Source organism: Athene cunicularia (genome assembly GCF_003259725.1).
Source record: "Athene cunicularia isolate RWA chromosome 1 unlocalized genomic scaffold, athCun1 chr1_part1, whole genome shotgun sequence".
Lineage (NCBI taxonomy): Eukaryota > Metazoa > Chordata > Aves > Strigiformes > Strigidae > Athene > Athene cunicularia.
In genome coordinates this window covers 62,349,634-62,373,037 of record NW_020799091.1, presented here as the reverse complement: position 1 = coordinate 62,373,037, position 23,404 = coordinate 62,349,634, and the positions used below count along the sequence as shown (strand labels likewise).

The following is a 23,404-nucleotide window of genomic DNA, read 5'->3' as shown; positions in this document are numbered from 1 at the left end:
CTGGCTGTTGTTGGAAATAGCGTATCTTCTAGTACTTGGAAAGGTAGGGGTGGGGAGGGGGAAAAGGAAAGGTAGGAGTGGGGAGGGGGGAAAAAAGGAGAGAAAAGCTTAAAGTAAAGTACTGCACAGGGAAGAGAGTGATAAATATGGAGGTGATATCCTGATGTACGGAAGGGGAGCATTTAAAATAGCACAAGGTGCTGTAGACTAGCAGGCTGTTACGTGCTCCTCTGCTGCTTAAATCTGGAGCTGAATACAAACAAGTTAAAAACTTTCTGTAGAGAAACTGTTCTGCAAAAATTTCTTTTGGGGAGGGGGAGAAGAGGATAAGAAAATGTATTTATCCTTTGAAAGTCGGGCAGCCCAGCAATAAATGAATTTATTTACTTTGCCTCTTTGTGGATTCTTCCACAAAATTTCTTTCGTAACAGCAGTTGGATGTGATTTGGCTGTGTGTTACTGCTCATAACCCATGGTTTAACATGTTAATTTTTAGTGGTGTACTAAACACTTTTGTCTGTAAGTTGGATGGCAAAGTCGTTCCTTCAGATTCTGGGCTGTGTGTATGCAGGTGCCTGCTGCACCTATATTTTTCCCGAAACAAGTGTCTGAATGCTTTTCTTTTTTGTATGCTGTGCTAGTTTCTCTGGGGCAGCAGGGTCAGCAGAGGATGTTGGTGTGAGGTCGGAAGGAAGGAGGAGCAGCATCTCGGACTCTTCTCTGTCCCTCTGCTCTTTCAGCTTCCACTAAGTATATCAATCAAAACCTTCATCAGAAAGGTCTGTGGGCTGCCACAAGCTACTAAATAAAATGGTGCAGGGATTGTTCTCTGACCTCAAGGCCAGACACAACAGCCCAGTGTCGGATCTTCCTTGCCCCTTAGCCAGGTGGCCCCAGGCATGCAGCTTGCCGGGAGCAGTCCCTGACCACTGCTGGTCCTGGCATGTGGGCTGTCTGGGAGAAGGCTAGCTGGCTTGGCTGCTGCTGTGCTAACTATTTAATGTAGAGGCTACAGGGAGCGGTGTTTGGGCCCTCTTCATTTGAATATTTCCATATAGCCTGTGGGTCTGTCTTCCTCTTAAGATGGAATTCATCTCAGTTAATTAGCCTTACAGTTTAATGTAGCTGCCTGTGCTTCTGCAGTAGTCAGAGAGAGAGGCACTGCTAAGGGACACTTGGGCTGGTGGTTGTATAAAATTAGACTGCCTGTTTCTCCCTCTGCATTGGTAAGAGAAGGAGCTTGGACAGCCACAGGCAGGTAAGATGAATCCACCTCAAAAGATGATGGCTGGAAACTGTCCTGCCTGTTTTAGAGCTGGGGAGCAAAGGTGAGGGCTTTTGCTCTGACAAGGAGTTCTGTATTGGGGGTGCAGCCAGGGGTAAGCAGGTGATCATCTGTGGGGTGGGCAAGGGCCAAATTTCTGTGTAAAACTTCTTACAAGCTCTTTTGGATTGGTTGGTACTGCAGGAGAAATTAGAGCTCATCCCTGAGAGGCTACGCAGTGTTTTACGTCGAAATCGGATTGGTTCATCTCCTAAAGCTGCCTCTCCTTTTTGGAGGATCTTGCCTTGTGTCATGAGTGGGTGGTTCAAGCTTTGGCAGTGGTGTTTGTAGAGGTGTGTTTCTTGCTCCTCTCATCATTTGTCTTTCTTCTCCCATCTGTATATAAGCACTTAACCTGCTCAGGTTACAATGGAGCATTTCTGGCACTTAAATTTATTACCTTCTTTAATCTCATAAACTACTTTAGTATGTTCACATGTTTTGAAAGTTTGGGGAATTTGCTGCCTTTTATGACAGTGGAGAGCACTGAATATCTCACATTCTGTATCTTCAATAGTGTCCCCCTCACCACCTCCTCCTCCTCTTTGTTTGCTTCAGTCAGTGACCTCTGAAACTACTCCCTTTCATTTCCATCCTGCTGTTCGGTGACTAAATACAGTCCCCTCTGGCTTTAATTACTCAGCTGCTCTTCTGTTCCCAGTCGAGAGTCACTGCCAGCAACTTCACCCCCCGGCTTCAGTGTATTTTACATTTCACTGCTCCGTTGTCTGTTCCTCCTCTTGCGTCTTGGTGATAAAATGCCACAATGGCATTTTCTTGTTTGTTGCCTCCCCCTTAGGAGTTTGTCTCTAATGAGAAACAGGGTTGGCTTCTCTGCTGAGAGCGAGACCAGGAGCCTGGCTGTGCCAGCGCCGAGGAGTGGCCTTCCTCTCCTGATAGCACCTGAGCTCCCATCCTGGCAGCCATCAGAGTGGGACCTTCTAGGAGGAGCAAGGCTGTTCCCTTCCCATGGCATTTACTTCTGTCAGGCCAGAGGAGGCCAAGGAAGCTCGGAGCTGGCTCAGGGAAGGAGTGGGGCCAGGCAGCAGCAGCAGCCAGAAAACACCCACTGTGTGCAGTGGCTGCTGCTCTGTCAGGTCTTGGGTGGCTGAAACTTTGGATAAGGTGGATCAGATAAAAGTTCTGTGGATCAGGGGAGGTTTTCTGTAGATGCAGGGAGAAAGGGTAGTCTAGAGACTTAAAGCCAAAATACTTAATTCTCCTGGTTTTTGTTTCCTGAAGAAGGTCTGGGGCCCAAAGGCAGAGTAAAAGGGCTGATGGGCTCTCACTCTGCAGACGTTTCCAGATAAGGGGCTGTCTGAGCTGACGGCTGGACTTCCCTTGCTGTGTTGGAAGGCTGTTGCCAGGCCTTTCTTCTATTCATTTGTCTAATCCCTCTTTAATTTATGCACGCTTTTGGTGTCTTGGAGGTTTCCTGTGGCAATGAGTTCTTCAGTTGGGTTATGCAGCATGTTTTGTTGATGTGAGAGCCCTCTGCTCTGAGATAGATGCTTTCCTGCATAGGAATACACAGAACTACTTTCGAGTGTGACTCCACTGTAACTTTTTGCCGAGCATTAGTGAGATTGTGACATTTCAATTGTAGCAATACATGAAAGATGCACAACCAAGAGAGGTGACAAGGCCTCAGTGTATGCTACCAAGTTGGGGTTGATTTTTAAATCATTCTCAGATATTTGTAAAGCAACCTGTTTGTTTTCTAGGTGACTCTGGGAAGAGACAACTCTACTGTGCTCTCCAATGTCATTGAGGAGCTTGTAAGGTTCCGTGCGAAGGTGCGTCACTACGCGCTTGCTCTGCCAGAAGCAGCAGACACCGTGCCCGTGGAGGGTGCTGCAGGAGCCAAAGGATCGAAACAAGAAGAGAAGGAAAAGAGGCAGCAGTTAATGCAGGAGAGAAAACCCCTCCTGGAGGCTTGTGACAGTCTGCGTGGAGACCTTGCTGCCTTTGGAATCCACATAAAGGTAGAAGATAGTGACCATCTTTGAGACCGTTAGTGATTTTTTAAGACAATATTTATTTTTGCCCTCCATGCCCCCTTCAGCAGCTTTCGGTGTTGGGCCCTGCTCCCTGTACCACTGTGGTAGCAGGAGGTGGAAGTTTAGCCCTTGCCTGGTTGTACTGCTACCTGCTTTCTGCTCCCCCTCAACCTTGTGTCTCTGTGCTGCTGTACCTACTTCTGTTACTAAGGGTGTGCTATTTAGCCACCGAAAATCCTGTAATATTCAGAAATCCTCAAGTTGTCCAAGTTCAGTCCAGAAGGACAGGTATGAGTAATGTGTGCGATCTTTAAAAAGACTGTAGAGGAACTGGAAAATAAGATGAGATAACTTACGAAAATAATGCCTTCCCTCTACCCTCCCCACATTCTCCCACCCAAAATAAGTCCTCATGAGAAAGCCTCTTCCATCTTCAGCAGCTTCATTCCCAACTGTTCCTGAGCCGTAAGTAGTTTGCCTGATTCCTGTACTACTCCTCTCTCCACTCTGCTTTCTAGTTTTAGCTTGTACCTAATGCCACTGTTCTTTTCCATTACTCCAGTCGTTTCTCCTGCTGAAGAGAAATCCCATCACTGCCTTACTGTCTCTTCCTGGTTTTAAGCTGCTGTATTACTTCTTTAGCAGGTGCTGCTTCTTCCAGTTCCTCTTGCTTCACTGCCCTTCTCACCTCTGCTCCAACCCTTCTTGGGTCAGTGTTGCTCCTTCCATGCAGAATAATCCTCCACTTTCTCTCCAGTATCTTTCTCCCTCCCTCTAGTTCATGCTGCTCATTTTTTCCCTCGCTTGAGCACTGAGCCTTGCATAGTCTCCTTGCATTGTTTTACCAATGGGAGGACATAAAGCATAGTGACATGAGGGAGTGACAGCATACATCCTCTTTAATTGCTGAATGTGAGAGCTGTCATTTGTCAACACACCTAATAAAAGCAAATATGAAGTGTGGTCAGCTGTCTCATGATCTCAGTTGAAAGTGAGCATGCAGATACAAACTGGGGTGAGGGCCAAAGCGCAGTGGTGGTGAGCTACAGCTGTGAAAGCAAAGGAAGACTGTGGGAAGTTGGAACATCTGCTTCCTTAACTTGTTTGTACATAGCTAAATCCTCACTCCACTCAGCTGTCAAAGTTTGCAAATCCAAACAACTGCACTGAGATGAAGTCTTGGAAAAGAAGATTCGCTTTTGATCTATTTGGCAAAACAGCTGTAGCCCCACCTCCACCCTTTAGAAGATTTGTTTTTGTTTCTTTTAAAATTTACGGACATTTAATAACCTGGAAATTGGCCTTAGCCAGGATTCAGCCTGTTCTATTTATTTCAGGTGTTTTGTTAATAACCCGAAGCTCAGCATAATCTGTCTCCTGCTTGTCCTAGAGTAGTTTGCTCCTGAAGACAAAGCACATGTGCTGTATGTGCTCAGATGTGCCTGTGTCCAAAGCTGAACTGCTTTCTTTTGCTTCTGCTGTGGAAGCAGCTGAAGGTGTGCTGTCAAGGTTGCCCAGGTCTCGCCTTCGTAAATCCCAGAAGAGTCCCACAAACAGAGCGATGCAGCTCTGCAGTTCTGCACACAGGCTCACCAGAGCACATGTGTGACAAGACAGGGCCCCACCCAAAGCAGGGCTCTTGCCACCCTCGTGTCCAACACGAATCTGCTTGGTGGGGTTGGCTGGCTGCCCTGGGTTGGCTGTTGCCAAAAATGCTATGGTAACACAGCGCCTGGCAGTTGGGCCCTGCTTGCCTAATACACACTTGAGGAAGTAATTTGAATTTCTCTTTTCTACCCAGCTTTTGATTTCCATGAACTTTTATGAGCCCCATGATAGGCATGCTGTAATGCATCTGTTAATAGGCTCTCCCTCTGCTACGTGTGGCTGAAGTCAGCCAGCAACTTCTCAAGTCCATGTGCAGGAGGAGAAGAGCACAACAGATGAAGCAGACAAGCCTCATCTCCACACAGTGCAGACTACAAACCCCTGGTTTGGGGCTGGGCAGGGGCTCTAGGGTGTGAGTTGCAACTCAGAGGATGCTAGTAATTTAATTCCCTTAAAAATCAACTTTGTAGGAAGGGTAGTTTTCCTTCAGCTTGTTAATTTGTGATTCTGTACCCCCGTTTCCTCTCTCATGCTGCTCAATGCAGACAATGTTTTGTCTGTCTGAAGTCACAGAACTTGAAACAGATTAAAATATCCACTGTCTTTTCATGTCATTATAGTGTGCTTGAAATGCAAGCTAATCTGTGCTAAGTGAAATGTGGTAATTAGGTATGTACACATCAAAACCAGTTTTTACTTTAATGTAAAGAAAATTCTACATTGTATTCCAGTCTTTCTCATGATTCAGAGCTCATGTAATGTTATTATGTTTCAATATTCAGATTAACTTTTATTTTCAACAATTGCAGTCAAACAGCTAGATCTTAAGTCAGAAATGCTGTTTGACTGCAATATCCTTTTTTCAAAAATATGACAGTACTGCATTACAGATATTTACATCAACAGGCTACTATCATAAAATTCAGGACATCAGATATATTAGGCAATATATTCTCATGTGTTGGCTGCAAGAAGAGCCATTTTCCATGTACATGAGCCATTTAAACATGAAAATGTGATGGCTTGGGCTTACCAGAAGCATCTCCATACTGCTGCAGCACCCCATGCTAAAGAGGTGACATTTCCTTTGTGGGTTGTTTTCCTTCTTAACTGGGAAGAATTGTGTTTGTTTTACAACTTTGAGCATTATTAATCACAGGGGCATTCCTGTGAGATGGTATCACCACCTCTTTTACCTGACTGGATTAATAGCTTTGCTGTATGAAGCTTGATTAAAACCCGTGCCTCCAACTGCCTACACATGTATGATACCTGTGTGCTCCAGGGGGCTGAGACTGACCCACTTACTTCTTCTTACAGGACAGAGCTGCTGTTTCAACCTGGGAAATGGAGGAAGGAGGGCAAGCAGAGCAGCGGACTGGGAAAAAAGGCTGATCTTTCATTCTCGGACTTGTTTTTTATTTCAGCTGCTTTGGCAACAGTTGTAAATACTAATACTTTCAAATAAAATCTTTGGAATGGAATGCCTAACAAAGATCAAATACAATCTCAGCAAAACTGTTGAGGATACTACTAGGTAAATAAATACAGGAGCAGCAGCCGATGTGTATGTAGCGCAGGGGGTGGAAGCATCCTGACTCCCCGGCAGTGTGGAAGCAGCTGTGTCTGACAGAGGCAGGAACAGCCCCCCTGGCTACGTGATCTGCACTCAAACTCTGCTTTGCTGAACTGGCACTGAGAATTAAAACAGCGAAGACAGAGGCAAGAGTTTAGGCCCATCTTTGAGGATGAAAACACAGTCTTATGCCTACTAGTTTAAACAATTGTGTTCCTCTCAGCCAGAGAAGGAGGTGATGCTTTTAGCATTGAAGTTTTCCCTTATTGCAGTGTTACTGGTTTGGTCCTGTGAAATCTTGAACTGCACTATGACAGTACCCAGTTATGTGTGAGTCTTGGCCTCTTTTCAGTTTGCTTTTGCCCAGAATACACTGAGGTGTCCAGAGCAGTGGGAATGCAGCCCCTTTAGCCTGTCTCCATCAGAACTGGGAAGATAAAATGAGTATGTTTAGTTATTATCTGTTCTGTTAGTTTTTCTTTTGCCATGTTTGTGTTAGAAGATCCCTGTGGTGTGTGGCTGGAGATGGATGCTGAGGCCTGCCTTACATGTGAGGCATCCTCTGTTCCAGTGGCTGAGTTCATACAGAGCCATACTTTCTTTAAATCATTTTATGAGAAGATAACAAAACTAAGAATGGGGGTTCATCTGCAAGGAATTTAATTTGAAAACACAATTCACACAAGTAATCTGCTCGATGGGGATAAAAGCTTTCTTTTATAGTGTTGAGAATAAAACATGTAGCTGCTTTTCTGCTCCCTTTCTGGCTATCAGTGCTCCTAGAGGAGATTGGGGGGTCTACATTAGCACTTTGGCAGATGCTTACTTGACACTGTTGGTATTTTAAATTTGCTAGTTGCTCTACTAAATTAGAATGAATGGCAAAAAAGTTGGCTCAGCTTCTGGGGGAAATGTGATTGGAACACACCAAACAAAGTACACATACAGTTAATTTGCTATTATTTTTATTTCCTACCAAAAGAAACTGCTACATTTCCAGAATGTTTAAAAATTGTAACAATTTGTATACATTAGTGAATAACAGAGATATAACTCCTGTGTAGATTTAAAACCAACACACCAGGTTGAAGTCTGTACTGAGCTCTGTTAATTGATTGACTTTGCCTACAAATGCCATTTAGATTATAATACCACTGATCTAAATACAAAAAAAAAAAAAGCTCATTTTAAAGAAAATCCAGTAGCTGTTTTAAAATCAGTTTTAAATTTCTGATTTTATTTAAAAGGAGTCATGCTTCTCAAGTAGTTTTAGGGGGAAAAACAATAGTAGCTTAGTTTCCCCAAAGATGTAGACAGTTTACAAAACTGCTTAAATTAAACACTGAAACCCCATCTCTTACGAGTAGATGTTGCTCTACTCTAAAAAGTCTGTGAACCCTCATAGACCAAAATGAGCAAACATTTAAAAACCTATTTTAAAAATAGGTAACTGGTTTAAAAAGAAAAACAAAAATGCATCGGGGTGAGGTAGTAGTCACAGTGCATCCAGAAATACCAGCTCTAAGGGCTGAAGGGAAATAACTCGGAGCAGCCTTTCCAATTGCAGGTGCTTTCTGTGGGCAGCTATTGCAAGGTACAAGAATGCACCCTGACTGGTATATGCATGATGCCATATTCCAGTCTAGAGCTCAATCACTGGGAAAGAGTCCCTGCAATAACTAACATCTACTGTATCACACTATATGCTGTTCCTGCGCTTTAATGAGTATATACACTTGGAGCTACATTGTAGGTTTAAAGGCAGTACCCACTTAAATGCACTTTGCATGAACTTGCCCCTCTCTCTGCAACAGTTCAATCCCTACAAACTCTGACTGAATTTCCAACAATTTAAGAAATGATACTGTGCAAAATACCACACCACTTCCCTGCTGAACCCAGCACTCACCTGTCCTGCCAAGAAGACAGACGGGTATGGCCCTAACAGCAGAAGTCCTGTCTGTCTTGCTAAGGATCAAGGGAAAAGCTCCTAAAGCCAGGTGCTGCACTGGGAGCTCAAAGACCAACCACCATATTTCTATGCCTGCCTTTGCCTTGCAGTGTACGAAGAGGGTACAGGTACGTGCTGTTGGCTGCCTTTTGTTCCTGCAGTTTATATTCCTGCTGGTTAACAGCTAGCCACCTATGGCTCTGTATGCTGATCTTCTCTAACTCAGCAGGCAATTTGAGTTTTAAAACACTTAACTCTTCCATGATCACTGCTAATTTGACAAGTTTGGTTAGGTATCACTAAGTTTCTTACCCTGCCTAGTATCTCTCCAAATGATAATTTCACAAAATTCATCATACTGAGGCCTAAAGTCAAGGTCAGCTAAAGGAATAGAAATTTTTTTTCAGGTAAGTGTAATTACTCTTTAATGCTAAGCTATCTACAGTATATCCTTATTTTCTGCAATGGGGGAACCTTTTACAAAAAAAAAAAAACAAAAAACACAACCAAAAAACACCACCACCTTGGAGGAAGGGGTGTCTTGTTAAAATCAGCGCTGCCTCTGGGACCAGGAATGGGAAAAGGCAACTAAATACATTCAAAATCTACAGCAACTCTCATGCATTCCCTTTCCAAAGAGGCTTACTTTTTGCTTCTTAATATACTAGCATGGCAAAAAATGAAGTGCAATAGCTAATTCTAGACAGAGGGTCTAAGAATGAAAATACGACAACCTTGGTGCAATCCAAGAAATTCAGTTGAGCTGGTGGAAGAATTTTATCTAAGTATCAAGTGCATTTTATTTTTTTTTTTTTGCTGTTCACACTTTAGTTATTGCTCAATAACTATCAAAAAGAACAGAGGAATACTTTCAGTTTAGTTTTATTATATTATAACAGATCTGCAACTACAGCTTATTTCAGCCAAAACATTTTTGTATTCCAAACTCTTAAAAAATATCTACATTAATCATATTTTTCTATTCTTAAAAATAAAAAAAAAAATCTACCTAGCATACCAATGCTGCTACAGCACTTGAAAGGGTGCATTACTTATGTAAATTCTACGGTAAATGTAATTACTCTTGCAGTCATTGTTCTTCCTTTTCTTCTTCTCTGCTGCTTTGGCTTCAGGTTTCAAAAAGTTTGCTAAAAGCTGTTCCAACTTCTGAAACCATGTCAGAGGCAGTCATTGAACGTCCAAATTTTTGAAAGGCTTGGTGGTTAGACTGCCTTGTAAGAGAGCAAGCTCCAAATGCAGCCACTAGAAAGGGATTTTGACTAAAAAAAAAAAAAACCACATGAAATATTATAAACAAAATCTGAACACTCTTGTGTAATTCATAAGGTGGTGGACATAATCTATGTACTCATGTTTGTCAGCATTTTTGGGAAGGCCTCTTAAGAGAACATCCGTGTTTCTCAGACTCTTGCATTGCAGAACACTTTTGGCTGAATTTTTTAACAAATACTTCCCTTCCCATGGCACAGCATGTGACTGAGTGAGAAACACCACCAGGGCCGAAGGATGCAAAAGGAAAACATGCTTAGAAATGGGTAAAGGTGTTCCATGCCTAGTTTTACCGATGTGAAACTTCATCCTTTCCTTCAGAGGAAGACTGAAGTCTCCCCTGGCAGCAGAGTTAAAACTCCCTTTCCTCCCCACTTGCTGGGTAACTCAGTGTAGTTTTACACTGCAGGGGGTGGGGGAAGGATGTGGGGAGTAGACAAGAGATGATTTTTGTCAGGGTCCCAAGTCACTGCTCCGGGGCCCTCAGCTCATATTAAAGGGGTACAGTGACAGCTGCAGATCACAGCAGAAATTAAGGCACACTCTCTTAATGCCTCCTACACGCTTACAAACTGCCTAAGAGAGTACCCAGCCCCAGGCCTCAAGTGCACCCCATTCCCCCCCCCCAGAAGGCAGGGCAGCCCTGCCACCTCTAGAGAACCTTCTCACAGGCTGGGCCAAGGAGCTGCTTCTGCTGCCCTACAGCACCAGAGCAGAGGAAAACAAGTGCAGAATAATTCAGCAGCCAGCTCTGGGCTCTGGTTGCCGGCTGGTTAAAAACCTCACAAAGCTCAGCCATGGCTGGGACATAGTAAGTCATTAAGAATCTACTGACTCTTGTGCCAAGAAAGAGTTTTGTGAAGGATCATGATATAAAACACAGGCAAAGCAGAACGTGAGTTTACAATTAGGTGTTACTGGGGCAACTCTGAGTATCTTTTCCATGAAAGCAGCAACTTCATACACTCATCAAGGTGCAGGAGTATTTAAGTCGTCTTGAGAGTCAATCCTGGATGCCCAAATACTGCTCTGAAGCAAGAGCTGTGCACAGGCTTCTGGGCTCAAGACAGGTACAGCACCTATTTCTAAGGTTACTGCATACCCGGTTGGATCCACACTGCACTCCAAAGCCATCACCTTAACATCCAGTCTGCTTAACAGGAGAATCCTACCTACTACACCATTAGCACCCCTTAAAGATAGTGCAGTCTTAAGGTTTCAAAATCCTGCTCTGCACAGGCCCCTTTTGAAAAAACAGAGCCAGGCACAGCATGGAGGGACAGGCTGGAATGCCTGCACTGCAGGCTACCAGGCTACAAGCTAATGCCCTGATTCACTGAACCCAAAAAGCTCCTCCTTTCCTGAAACACATGAGATAAACAGGATCAGTCCAGCAGGTGTTTTAGAAGGGTCACCTTAACACCACCACAGGAGACACAATGTATTGCTGATGCCAGTTATCCTCTCCCACTTTTCCTTCATTATAAAATAAAGGGGTTTGAACGAGCTGTTTGGAAAAGCCACAGGAGCCCAAGTCAGGAGAGCCTGGAGAACACGTGCTGCATTTGCTGTCTCTCCAACAACTGAATACTGATCTGTTGTACAACGTGCAAGAAAGGAAGCAAAACGAAGTTCTTCCTTTAGTGGCAGCTGCAACTTCAGATACACAAACAATCTTTGTTTCATTTTTCATTCTGGATATGCTAAGATTTCAGAATTTTAAAGACCAGTCAGGTGGTCCCTCATTCCTCCTGGGGGACCTCGTGCAGTGCTCTCACAGTAAGGCAAGCACAGACTAGTTAACTCCTGCAATTCCCATCTAACTGCATCTGCATATAGCATCCAAGAGACTACAGACTCCTCAAGCTTCAATAGCTCAATACTTATTGGGAAGAGGGACTGTTATTCCCTAGCTGCTTGTGTCAGGGTTCCTTTCAACTTCATTTAAAGCAGTTACTTTCACAAAAAGACTGTGTGACTGTACGGACCAACTAGTTGGACAGGAACTGACATAATTTAATGAAAGAGCCAACAGCCAGCTGCAGCTGCATGGCTGCTATATGTATGACCAAACTGGACTGCCATTTGCCTTCAAGTGGTTACCCTCTTAGAAACTGTATTTTATTTGCAAGTTTCAACTTACCTGCCCCGCTGGATTACTTAAAGGATTCCACAAATTACAAGAACAAAGCTAAAGGACCTGTTTTTTGAATTACAGAGATGTTACTGCCAGTGACTACAGCTCATTTATTCCTCATACTTTCTGCCTGTATCAGCTGTTTTGGAAACACATACCTCATACACGTATATCCTTGGGAATTGCTCCAGGTTTATACTCTTCTTCTGCCTCAAACTTGGGAGATGTTAGATTACTGAAGGGATTGTCTTATTAAAATTGCAACTATTATGTAGGCTGCTCTAGAACACCTTTACATTTTTTAAAAGTACATGGATACCCTAGTCCCATAGGTCTACAACAGTTGCCATACGAGAACACAGATTCACAAGAATTAATAAGTTAATTAATTTTCATACCCATTTGTTTTTTCTGCTCCAGCAAGAAATGCCCAGTGCGCTAAGACTCCAAGAGAACCAGAAAGGAGGTCCCCCTGTCCACCACATCGCCGGCTGCTTCCTTCGTGACTGCATACGAGTACTATGAACAGACAAACCAGAACAGTCATGTGCATTTTTTCTTCTATTAACATGGTATCACTGTAGGTCTGAGAGTTAACCTCTGAGGCACACAGCAATTAACAGGTGACAGATTAATCACAGGCAGGAGCATGTGCTGAAATATGTTATTCTTAAAAAAATAAATTTATTTCATTAATATTTTAGAAATACTTTTCTAATTACTTTTCAATTTTTTTAGAAATCGCATCGCACAATGTATTCACTTTCTCCACTTCACTCAGCCTGCACATAAGATTCAGTCACTAATGAGTTCAGTGCTTCACGAACCGATGCTGCCATCATGAGCAATCGTCCCAAACTGGACCAGGTCCCTCCACAAAGCCACTGCACAAACACAGATCTCCAGAGTCTCTGACCTTCAGAGTTTTCAAATGTAAACCCAGGTGTTTTACAAAAAGCAAGTGCAAAATAGAACTACAATCTCAAATCTTCTGTCAGATCCATCAGAAAGGTATTTTACTAAACCCAGTCTTTTCTTAGGCTTTGTAAAAACCATATGCAAAGAGAGATCTCTTTTTCTGCCAATCAATAGCGTCCTCAGCATCAGTGTATGTTTCTGTCAGCAGCATCACTGTGGATAGGCTCTCTCAGAATATCAGATTAAATATACAAAGGACCTTGGTCAAACTGATCTCTTTGTGGAGCTTTAACGACGAGAACATGCAAATGGTTTCACTAAATGTAACTCCTTTGTTCTCTGCTCTCAACAAGTCCAAGCAGAAAGCCAGAAGGATAAGGCACACAGAAAGAAAACAGCATTAATTCTCCAAACTCTCTTGTGGGTACCTATCTACCCTTAGCTTTCCTTCTTGCTTGGCTCTCTAAAAAACCCAGGAGAAATTTATTTTCCTCTCCTAGGAGAACGGAATTGCTGGGCAATCCAAAACCAGAATCACTGGTGGCCATGTAGTGATCCTTAGCATCTCCAGTCAGCTACTGCAGAGCTACTCAGGTACAGGACTATGCCCATGATCACTTGTGTGCTCCTGAGCATGCCAAGTACACACAAAAAAAGTATAAAGCAAGACATTGTTTGGACAACAGCTCTTACCTCAGTTTCCTCAAGTCACCTGGGCTGGGTTTCTCCAAGGTGTATGAACAGAGCAGCCCAGGTGTTTTACAGGGAATACTATCCATATTTTTAAAAGGAACTTTTCTCTTACAAAACAATGGGAAAAATCTGCACAAAACTGAAGGACCTGCAGGAAAATCTTAAATAGCAAGAGGTAAAAGACTACTTAATACAAGTAAACCCTTTCCAGTTCATTAGCACAGTTCATTTCTGCTTTCTGTTACTCGGTGCAGCAAAGAATCACACTTCACTTCCATTTCCTACTGATTCCTCCAGCAGTAATTGCTGGGCTCGTGAGGCCAGGCAGTTGTGCGTTTTTGCTGCCACTGAGAGGGTAAAGATTCATTAGTCACCACCAACACAGCAGACACCACTGCAGCACTGCCAGCAGTTAATTTTCCCAATCACTCTTCTCTCCTCCCCCCTCCCCCCCAAATTAAGATTCTGGATGTGTTTCTCAGTGAGCAGTCGTTAATGTCAAATTTCACAAGTGTAATGCTCTTCTGAGTTAGCTACTTGAAGAAGGTATGCCCTTTTAGGTGGCATGGTTTGTTTTGGGGTTGTGTGGTTGTTTTGTTTTTTTTTTTTTTAAAAAAAAAAAAAAAAACAAACAACAGTGCTTTGGAGAAATTACCTCTAATTCTGCTACTTTGAAGATGGTATCTCACAGGATTTTCACTTTGAGGGCTTGAACTCCTGGCAGGAGGCAGGATGGAAATCCTCTGTTCAAAAGCTTTGGGGCTTTCTGATTGACAGCTGAGCACAAGCCCCTGCTTATTAGCTGTATGTCACCATCTGCCACTATTCTGCAGCCCCACAACCTTCCAGTCAGTTTTGAGCTGTACAGGAAAGCAAGATCTCCTCAAACTAGGCCAATTATAATACCCTGCTACAAAAAAAAAAAAAAAAAAAAAAAAAGTTGTGGTCTTTTGTTTGCAGTTTGTTAAAAAGTAAGTCTCAGATATGAGCAGACTACCTCACAGGCAACAACAAAAGCAGACCTTTGTGCTCTGCACAGAGATGCTGGAAAAACAGATCCACGCAATACTTTCAAAGAACTACGGGAAATTGACTTGAATTAGGAAGGAAAGGTATAATGCTTGAGAAATTCTTGTGCACAGCCTCAATTCCTCAAAGAACATCTCAGAATAAAAGAATGATGAACATCACAACAGGCAATGAGAAAAGGAACGAAAAACTCCTCCAAAGTATAGTCACTGTAAAGAGCTTTTAAAATAAAAGAAGAAATGCCACACTACCATCAAGACAAACTGGCATACTGCCAAATCCACAAAGGACAAAGTCTTCCTGATGTTTTTCCCAGCCTTCTCCTAGAACAATGAAAAAAACCCTGCTTTCTTCCCACTCCCCCAATCCGACACCCTCCACTAAATGTCTGTGACCCACTGTGAAGACAGCTCAAGCAGTTCTTTAAGGAGGTGATGTCCTTGTATGTTGCGCTGGGCAGTGACAACCAGTGACAACGTTACAAGACCTCGATTAGATGGACATGACTGAACAGTCAGCAATGATGCTGAGAAGGCGGACACTTCTATTCCCTGAAGAGATGCAGAATGATGTATTTACATGAGGATGAAGTATTTTTCGGTCCACTGCTCAGTGAGGTTATACCATGTTCAACTAGGGATCAACATGTGCATCAGAAAGCCTAGAAAACGTGGTTCTTGGAATAGATGAGGGGACCAAGACGACTGGATGCTGGACAACAGGGAAACTGTGAAGACTGAAAGCACCATGATGTGTCAATGTTGAGAGGCAGCAACTGGGACCACTTAAGGTCAATTAGTCTGACACCAGTACCAATCAAAAAAATGGAGAGGTTCATCTACAGTTCATCTGACAGACCTTAAGAGATAGAAACATACAACTGATGCCGGTCAAATTGGCTGTTGGGGCAGGGTGTCTTATTTTGTTTTTTAATAGGTCTGAGCAACCAAGGCAGATGTCATTATTTCACAGGGTCATGAATTAAAACAAAACAAAACACAACAAAAAACCCCACACCTCAGTATAATTAATAGACAGTCTTTTAATGAAAACTGATTTTCACTAAGTGACTTTCTGAAAGAGAAAAAACCCTAGTTCCCTAGCACATACCCATGGAGCACACATACACTCTCATAAGAAAAGGCTAGATGAAATAAAAATGTTATCGTTGAAGAAATCATTGACTGAAGTGGGACAAGGAGATCAGCTAGAGTCAGAACAACCACAGCCCTATTCAACAGTTTCAACATAATCTCAGCAATTAAACAGCACATAAATATTGACAGAGCTGTACACAGCAAATACAGCATGTCCCTCACATATTGTGACCCGGATATCTTGCTTACCTACGTCCATGGAAATGACTTGTATTGAAATATGAGTTAAATAGAAACAACAAAAAAAATGACAGAATATTGGAAAGTAGAAATTCAAGAGTTTTAGGCTCCATGAAATTCAAAATTCTGCCCCAGATTTCCTGGGTAACTATGGCCAAGTCATTTAGTAGCTCTATGTTTAATATTTTTCAGGCCATAAAGTAAGTTACCATCACTCCCTTTTCAGCACTCCTTGAAGATAAGCATTAGCATTTGGGAAAGCATTCAGACCATGATGTCACACTTAACTATACTGCTGTCAGCAAGTTTTAAGCTGAAAGAACTCCCAGCCCAAACTCTGCAGGCACATCAGAGCACAGAAAAATGACCCATTTATGGGTACTGTATGCTTTGCCAAAAAAAAAAAAAAAAAAAAAAAAAGGTCTGACATGTAAATGAAAATAGCTATCCTCTCTTCAAAGGAAAAAAAAAATAGAATTTAGTAGTTTTGCTGAGATCAAGCACTACAAGTTAACTGGGAAGCAGGAATTTTGATATAAGTAGGACTGTGCACAGCCATAACAGCAGCTCCTAGACACATTACAGTTGGAAAACTGAAGGCCCATGTAGTATAAAAAAGGATGTCTGCATGTTCTTGATTCACAGTGTTCACGCAGTAGTGAAAAAAAAAAATCAAACCCCAGGGATTCATTTTTTATGTTTGTACTTAGAACACAGAATGTGAAATACAGAATAGCTAGTTAAGGCTTAACACGTAATACTGATGATGATAAAGAAGGCTAAACAGCCAATGTGAATCATCACATTTATTGAGACAGCAGACCAAAAGCCTGGAAATTAAAATTTAATTCTTGAATCTCAGACATCTTGAACAAGTTCTTTGCACTTGTCTTCCTCTTACAGAGTATTACACTTATCCTAATGTGCTCAGGAATCTGTGTATGAAAGATACAACCATTCTGACTTCTGATATGATTCAACTGCATTGGATCAGCCAATGTCAGCTACTCCACAGAACAACAAATACTCTTGTTTAATTAAAAGGCTTAAGATTTCCATTTTCTATGTAAAATAACGTACCTATCATGGACAACTCCGCTCCATCAAATGCAAGATTCAGGTTTAGAGCATTATCAGATCTTGAGTAAAATGTTTTGTCAATACACTTCTCTGACCTGGCAGATACTCATACTGGTAAGGAATGTATCTTTTTCCTTTTGCAATTTAGTTCACAAAAGCACATAGCTGGAGTTTGTGGGACATCTTTCTGGGAGTCCAGAGTGCATACAGACAGGGAAACCAAGATTAATGGCTTTGGCTGGAAGAATCACTCAACTGTTGTGGAAAATGTAAGTTGGCTTTTATATAAAGGGTGCTTATACTTTTATATTCCCTAATCACACTTTTAAAATTTAGATAGGTCCTTGAGTGTGAGACACCAGGCAATTTAAGTTAAAAGAAAATGATCCAAACTCTACATTACTTTTCCTGGATAGGCACAGAAGCCAGGGGATGGATGTGGTGAACAGGTGAGCAGTACTGGGGAGACAATGGGATGGGCTGTGCGTGCTACGGAGAGCACAGGGACACAACAGGTAGGAACTGTGACCTCCCTGTTTCACTCACTCTTCAGAAACAGGACTGAAGATGAAGGTGCTGCCTCTCAGAAGTCTAGGCAAAATTGGCTGGGCAGCTGGGCACTGTAAGAGCTTTTAGCTGAGTGAACCAGGGCCTGACAAGCACTGAAGCGCTTCCTTCCCAGCTGTATAGGGCACGAACAGCAGGAATCAGCAGAAATACTGCTTGGGGATTTATGGCAAGAGTTGGTTTTTTACCTCATATTTAGTACTTAATAATCCCTCTCATATGCTCCTTTTCTTCTCTTGACCATAGCTGCAGCTGGGCAACTAGAGAGAAACTATATGGCTACTGGCTCCAGGTAAAAGCAGTCACAGGGAGCAGTGGGCTGGTTACTCATCAAGTCTGCCTTTTGGAATGGAGGAGAGGACAAACACAGATATTGGGGAAAATACAGAAAAACTCATTATAATATTTAAAAATAAAAATCCAAATCCTCTACTTCAAGGACCTAACCAAATTTTAAACATGTTAGGAACCAAGACAGGTATAACCACACTTTATTATTGACCAGTTCTCCAAAGAATAATAAAAAGAAAACCTTAGAGAGCTGTGCCATAGTGAATAAAAGCTGACTTACCTTTTACCCACAGGCTGAGTACTCATTCCTACCCTGGTCAGTGATGGCACTGATATCACCTACCAAGAGCATGGTGAAACTCATCTTTGTAGAGCAGGGAATCAACAACTGTAGACCAAGCTATAATGTGAAATTGCAAAAGGAAAGAGAAAAAGAGTATATAAAACTTAATTTAAAATCTTGTTGATTATGTTTACAGGGCAGTTGGCAGCTCATAACTGAAATGGTGACAAATTTTAGAAAAACCTCCATTTTAGTGGCAGGCTGCTACTGACTTCATAGAGGCCATGTATGTGACTCAGTACTGATTTCAAGGCCACCTGCATCATCTAATCTGATCTGTAAAAACAAACCTCAAAGGCATCCAGAAACTTCACAGTTTGGCAATCTATCAAAGTTCTAGATATGTTATTGTCATAGCTAATTTCTTTGTTAATAAAATCTGCCTTATTTTTAATCTGAATTTATTAAACATCAGCTTCCAAACATAATTTATTGTGCCTGTCTGCTTAGATTACAGAGCTGTCTGCTGACAGTAATCCTTCACCAACACCTGTACTTCCAGCTCGCTATCACATCACCTGATAACCTTTTTTGTCCTCAACTAACAGAAGTAAATTGCCTACTGAACTTCCTATAGACTCATGAATAAAAGCACTATGAAAATAACCACTACAATCACTCCAGCCTATGAAGTATTCACCAAGGCAAGTCTTCCCTGCTGCAAAATCTGGCATCCTCAAAAAGCCTTCCTTCCACAACAGTCAAGCACAGAACACTAAAGCTACATAGTTAAGTTTGCAATTTCTGGTTTTCCTGGAGAGCACTGAGAATTTTTTTTTCCCCCCCCAGAAAGCATGCATGCAATATATTCCCAAAGAAGAAAGTTTAAAAGTGATACATGGAAACTACAGTATTAGCATGCTAAGCACATGAGCTCAAGCAGGAAATACCTGAAAATAGGTATAGCTTAAACACTACAAATGGATCATAACATGAAAAATAAAAAGACAAGAAGAGTACACAGATCTTTTTATAATATTTGACTCTGCTCAGAGGACATTGGCCTGATCCAATGATCTGGATTTCCCTCACACTGGAATCATGATGCATGTTGTCTTAGCTGAAAAAAAATGACATCAGATCAAAAGAACAGGCAGATGAAAAAAGAAGTTAAGAGCGAAAAAAATGGAAGAAAATTCAAGGTCAGTAACATGACAGCATGTTCTGTGTTGTGGCACAGAGTAGACAGTAAATTTTACTTTCTCAACATCACTTTGCATTTGAGAAGCTTTTAAAAAATTGACTCAAAGAACATTCTTGTTAAAAGGAAGCTGAAGTCTATAGTTTCTGAAAAATTCTCAGGAACCTTCTTGAAACAACACAAATCCTAAAAACAGTGTTTATAACAGACATCATAATCTGTATTAAACCTGACAACTGCTTTCTTACAGCTTAGCAATGCTGCCTGTAATGTCTGTAATCCAGGAAAGAGAAAGAATCAGTGATACAACCAAGGTAACAACAAGAAAGCAGCCTATAGCTAGACATCAAACAACTGTTATAAAGGCACAGAACTGGTTTTATTTCAAATCAAAAAGCCACTTAACTAAGAGAAAATAATATCACAACAGAGACAAAGAATATGGGGGGAAAAAAAAATAAAAACAACAAAAAGCCCCAAAAGCACATAAGACATACACCAAGTTTGCGCCACACCTAAACATTCAAAATTGAAACTGGAAAGAGTTTCAGTTGTTTCTTGGTTTTCTGAATCCTGCATGACAAGAGACAGTGGAGACAGAGTGTGTCCCCTCTCTCCAGCAATGGTGGTGGTACACTTATCTCAAGAATAACAGTTCGAAAGGAGAACAGAGATATCCTAGGTAATATGCTCAATCTAAAGCACTCACCCAGTTTTCCCGACATTCATTAAAAAAGGAACAATCCTACATAAAAAGAACATTGTTGACATAGAACCAGAGAAAGAAGATACACTACAGTGCTCTAAAGCTCTCTAGCTGGCATAAACTGGAGCCAGGATATTTCATCCTCTGGCAGAGTTCATCCTCCCTTAAGCTTGGCCTGACTGTCCAAGGTTACAAATCAAGTCTGCTATGGGTGCAAGTGTATGACAGCAGACTTCAGGGCAACTTGGGTACTGTATGACTGTCCCAAGTCCTTCACCACACAAGTATAAGTGCCTTGCTCCCAGATCTCAGCTTGCTTCACGGTCCACTGTAGTATCTGTACTAATGGGCATATGTGGAAGGCAACTCTGCACAAACCAGTTGTCATATTACATCTGGTTTTCTGTTATAGAAGACTCCCATGGCTCCAAATAATGAAAAATTGACTATATATACAAAATGGTTCTGAAGCAGCATAAACATTTATGAGAGATTAGCATTTCAAGTAATTAGAAGCAGAGCTGCTGCTTGTTATGTATGTGAAATAAGACCACATAGTTAAGATGCAACGAAGGCACTCGCAAATTAATTTTATACTGATCACAGTAAGTGATCAGAGTTAATTTGGTTGTGGGTTGGTTTGTTGGTTTTTTTTTTTTAATTGTCAGGGCTAATGTACAAGTCATATATGTATATACTAATCTACAGCTCATGGTGTATAGTATCAAGGAACTAAGCAGCTCATGAACCTCAAGACATCTTCATTTTTCACATACACCAATACATGGTGAAACAACAATATTATTCTGCATTAAGTTAGCCATGACATCTGCACTTATATAGACCATCTCAACGAAGGATTTAAAAACAGTTCACAAAGATTAAAAAATTAATTTTTCAATACGTGAGTGATGTAAAACATAAATTAAAGCCATCTGAATGAGAAATAAAATCAGCAACTTTTTTCACCAAATAAATTAAGTTGCAGTCTTTTAAAATATCAATTTACACAAACCATCTAAAGGTGATCTGCTAAGACACCCTTCTCTCCCCTTCAGTCTTTATATAGTAATTGATTGACTGTATTCCCATAGTCCAACTGCTGGACTACAACTGAAAGCAAACAAAACAAACATCAAAAAAATCATATTGCTAAAAGCAAAAGGTTTCACTTACCTTTCTCTCCATCTGAAATAAGATCTCTTTCTCCCTTTTGAACAATTGTCAAATTCCCCATGGCTTGGCTGAGTCTTAATACACATCCATGATGATCACTACTGTCTACAGGGTCTCTAAGCTACAACACAAGAATTCCATACACAGTACATATTTTACTACGAGAACAATGTATTCTAACACATGCTACTTCAGCGTATGTATGGGGGGATGGCAGGGGGGAAAGCAGCAGCATCCATCTTTCCAGGTATTTTTTTCCTATACCTACTTCAGTGCCTAAAAATGCATAACAAAGTGTCTTCTTCTTAAAAGGGTGCTGTTTAAGAATATGCACTGTTGTGATTATCCCATGGAATAAAACCCCAGAGAATGCTTCTCTGGCATATAAGAAACAACACATGATGTTTAAGCCAGTAATAAGTTGCTGATTTTTAAAGACTAGAAGACTAAACTTGCATGTACTTAAATATCAAAAAGGAAAATGGCTCACCATGGCTTCATAAAGTCTACTAAACTCCATGTAGTTTGGAGTAAGAATAGCTCGCTGGTAGCCTTGAATAAGAGAAGGCTGTTGGGAAATGAGCCACAGTCCGTCCTGCAAAAATCAGTAAGAAGAACATTTACTGAATAGATTCTTAAATGCCAAACCACTGACTAAACCAAGAAATACTTACAGCATCAATAATGATAGGAATTCCTTTCACTTTCGATTTTTCTATAATACCCTGCAAAAAATGCAGATAACTTTAAAGATGATTGCTAACTTAAATCTCGTAAGATCCAAAACAAATTCATGCAAAAAAATCTGTTATATTCTGCAAACTAAGACATTTTCCTATCAACTGGTAATTTTACAGTTATATTGTTCTCTCCTTGGTTCAATTATAAGCAGTGTCAACAAGGTTTCCATAACTGATGACTTGGTGTTGATACGCAAACAAGCAATCTCACTCACTCTCCCTGCTGTAGGAGGCAGGCAATGCCAACTTAAGTCACACATAGTAAACACAGATCTCCAATTTAAAAAAAAAAAAAAAAAGAAAAATCCAAATGAGTAAGTATTGCCATGATAGAAATCTACCAGTAACTGTAACATTAATTTTAGTTGTTTTTCTGATGATACTCCCATTGCAGTATTTTATGTACAGCCAAACATCCTGAGACAAGCAGTATGTAAGACATGACATTTCACTCACGGTCCTAGAGGTTTTATACTTTCAAAGCAAAATCAGGGCAGGACAGACAACAGGCCATTTGCAAAAGTGTTCTTCAGAAAGCAGTATCTACTAGCAGACTGTCTGCCCTTGTTTTCTCTTCTAACCAAGCAGTGGCAATGACTGACAGTCAAGCTTTTCTAATGAGCAATGGCTGACAGGTCAAGTTTTTTGAATGTTGGTCATTACCAACTTGTCTTTGAAGCTGAAGAGTTTATCTTTTTCCTATATGATAACACAGGATAGTATCCATCCAAAAGTCTAATTATTTTTGAACATTAAGATCTTCAGATTAGCTATCATATGGCCCTGAGCTCCACAGGTGAGCAAGACATTATGTAAGGAATAAGAAAGCAAGTTTTTAATTAATGTTCAGGGTATTGAATGTCCCTCTGTTCTTGTACTGTCGTCAAAATAAACACCACCCACCTTGCTTCCTGTAAGTCATTAATTATGGAATATACACATCATCACAAACTCATTCCTATCTGATTCTGATTTTTCCAATACCAGTATTGGAAAATTTCTAAATGAATAACCAGAATTCAGTAGTATGCTTCAACCCAACCTTACTTTTGTTTGTTTGGGCACTGTTTGAATGTTGGGAGCATGAGAGTGAAACACTACCCGCTGCTCCAAGGCTGAAGACTTGTCTCAACGCACAGATGCATCTACTTTAGAAGCTACTGCAGAGTAAAAACCTTTCCATGACAAACACATGCTTGCACAGATTGTGGCTTGGACTGTGTGTCAGAAACTATCAGGTGCCCACCCTCCTTGGGATGCCATGGGAACACCACAAGTTTTCTTCTGTATTTAGCTACTTAAGTAATTTTGAACCAACTGCAAGTTTTACACAATTCATACCATTCAGCTACTACTAAATTATTCAAATTTATGAATAAGTATACTTAACAGCTGTGCAAGGATGGAATCTTAAAACATACCTAGAATTAGTTGTGGCATACTGAAAACCAGAGAGCCTTACTTCTAAAGCTTTTAAAAATTTATGAGACAGAGTAA

General features: G+C 41.2%; 2 protein-coding genes across 4 annotated transcripts in view; one reads left to right on the top strand and one right to left on the bottom strand.

Moving 5' to 3' along the window:
- Nucleotides 1–7,724, top strand: part of CARS2 (cysteinyl-tRNA synthetase 2, mitochondrial) — a 39,377-nt gene extending 31,653 nt beyond the window's left edge. For both annotated transcript variants that reach the window (XM_026848906.1, XM_026848902.1), the window contains 2 exons: nt 3,049–3,309; nt 6,253–7,724. In XM_026848906.1, the coding sequence (XP_026704707.1) occupies nt 3,049–3,309; nt 6,253–6,327 (336 nt within the window). In that variant the 3' untranslated portion in view covers nt 6,328–7,724. The remainder of the gene's footprint in view (nt 1–3,048; nt 3,310–6,252) is intronic.
- Nucleotides 7,725–8,068: 344 nt separating this feature from the next.
- The window catches only part of NAXD (NAD(P)HX dehydratase), a 51,316-nt gene continuing 35,980 nt past the window's right edge, over nt 8,069–23,404 (bottom strand). Inside the window, exons 6-9 of one of the 2 annotated variants that reach the window (XM_026848915.1) lie at nt 21,842–21,892; nt 21,658–21,762; nt 12,285–12,405; nt 8,069–9,739 (exon numbers count right to left, since the gene is read on the bottom strand). In XM_026848915.1, coding sequence (XP_026704716.1) covers nt 12,325–12,405; nt 21,658–21,762; nt 21,842–21,892 — 237 coding nt within the window. In that variant the 3' untranslated portion in view covers nt 8,069–9,739; nt 12,285–12,324. The remainder of the gene's footprint in view (nt 9,740–12,284; nt 12,406–21,657; nt 21,763–21,841; nt 21,893–23,404) is intronic. The other variant, XM_026848926.1, reaches the window with a different exon arrangement.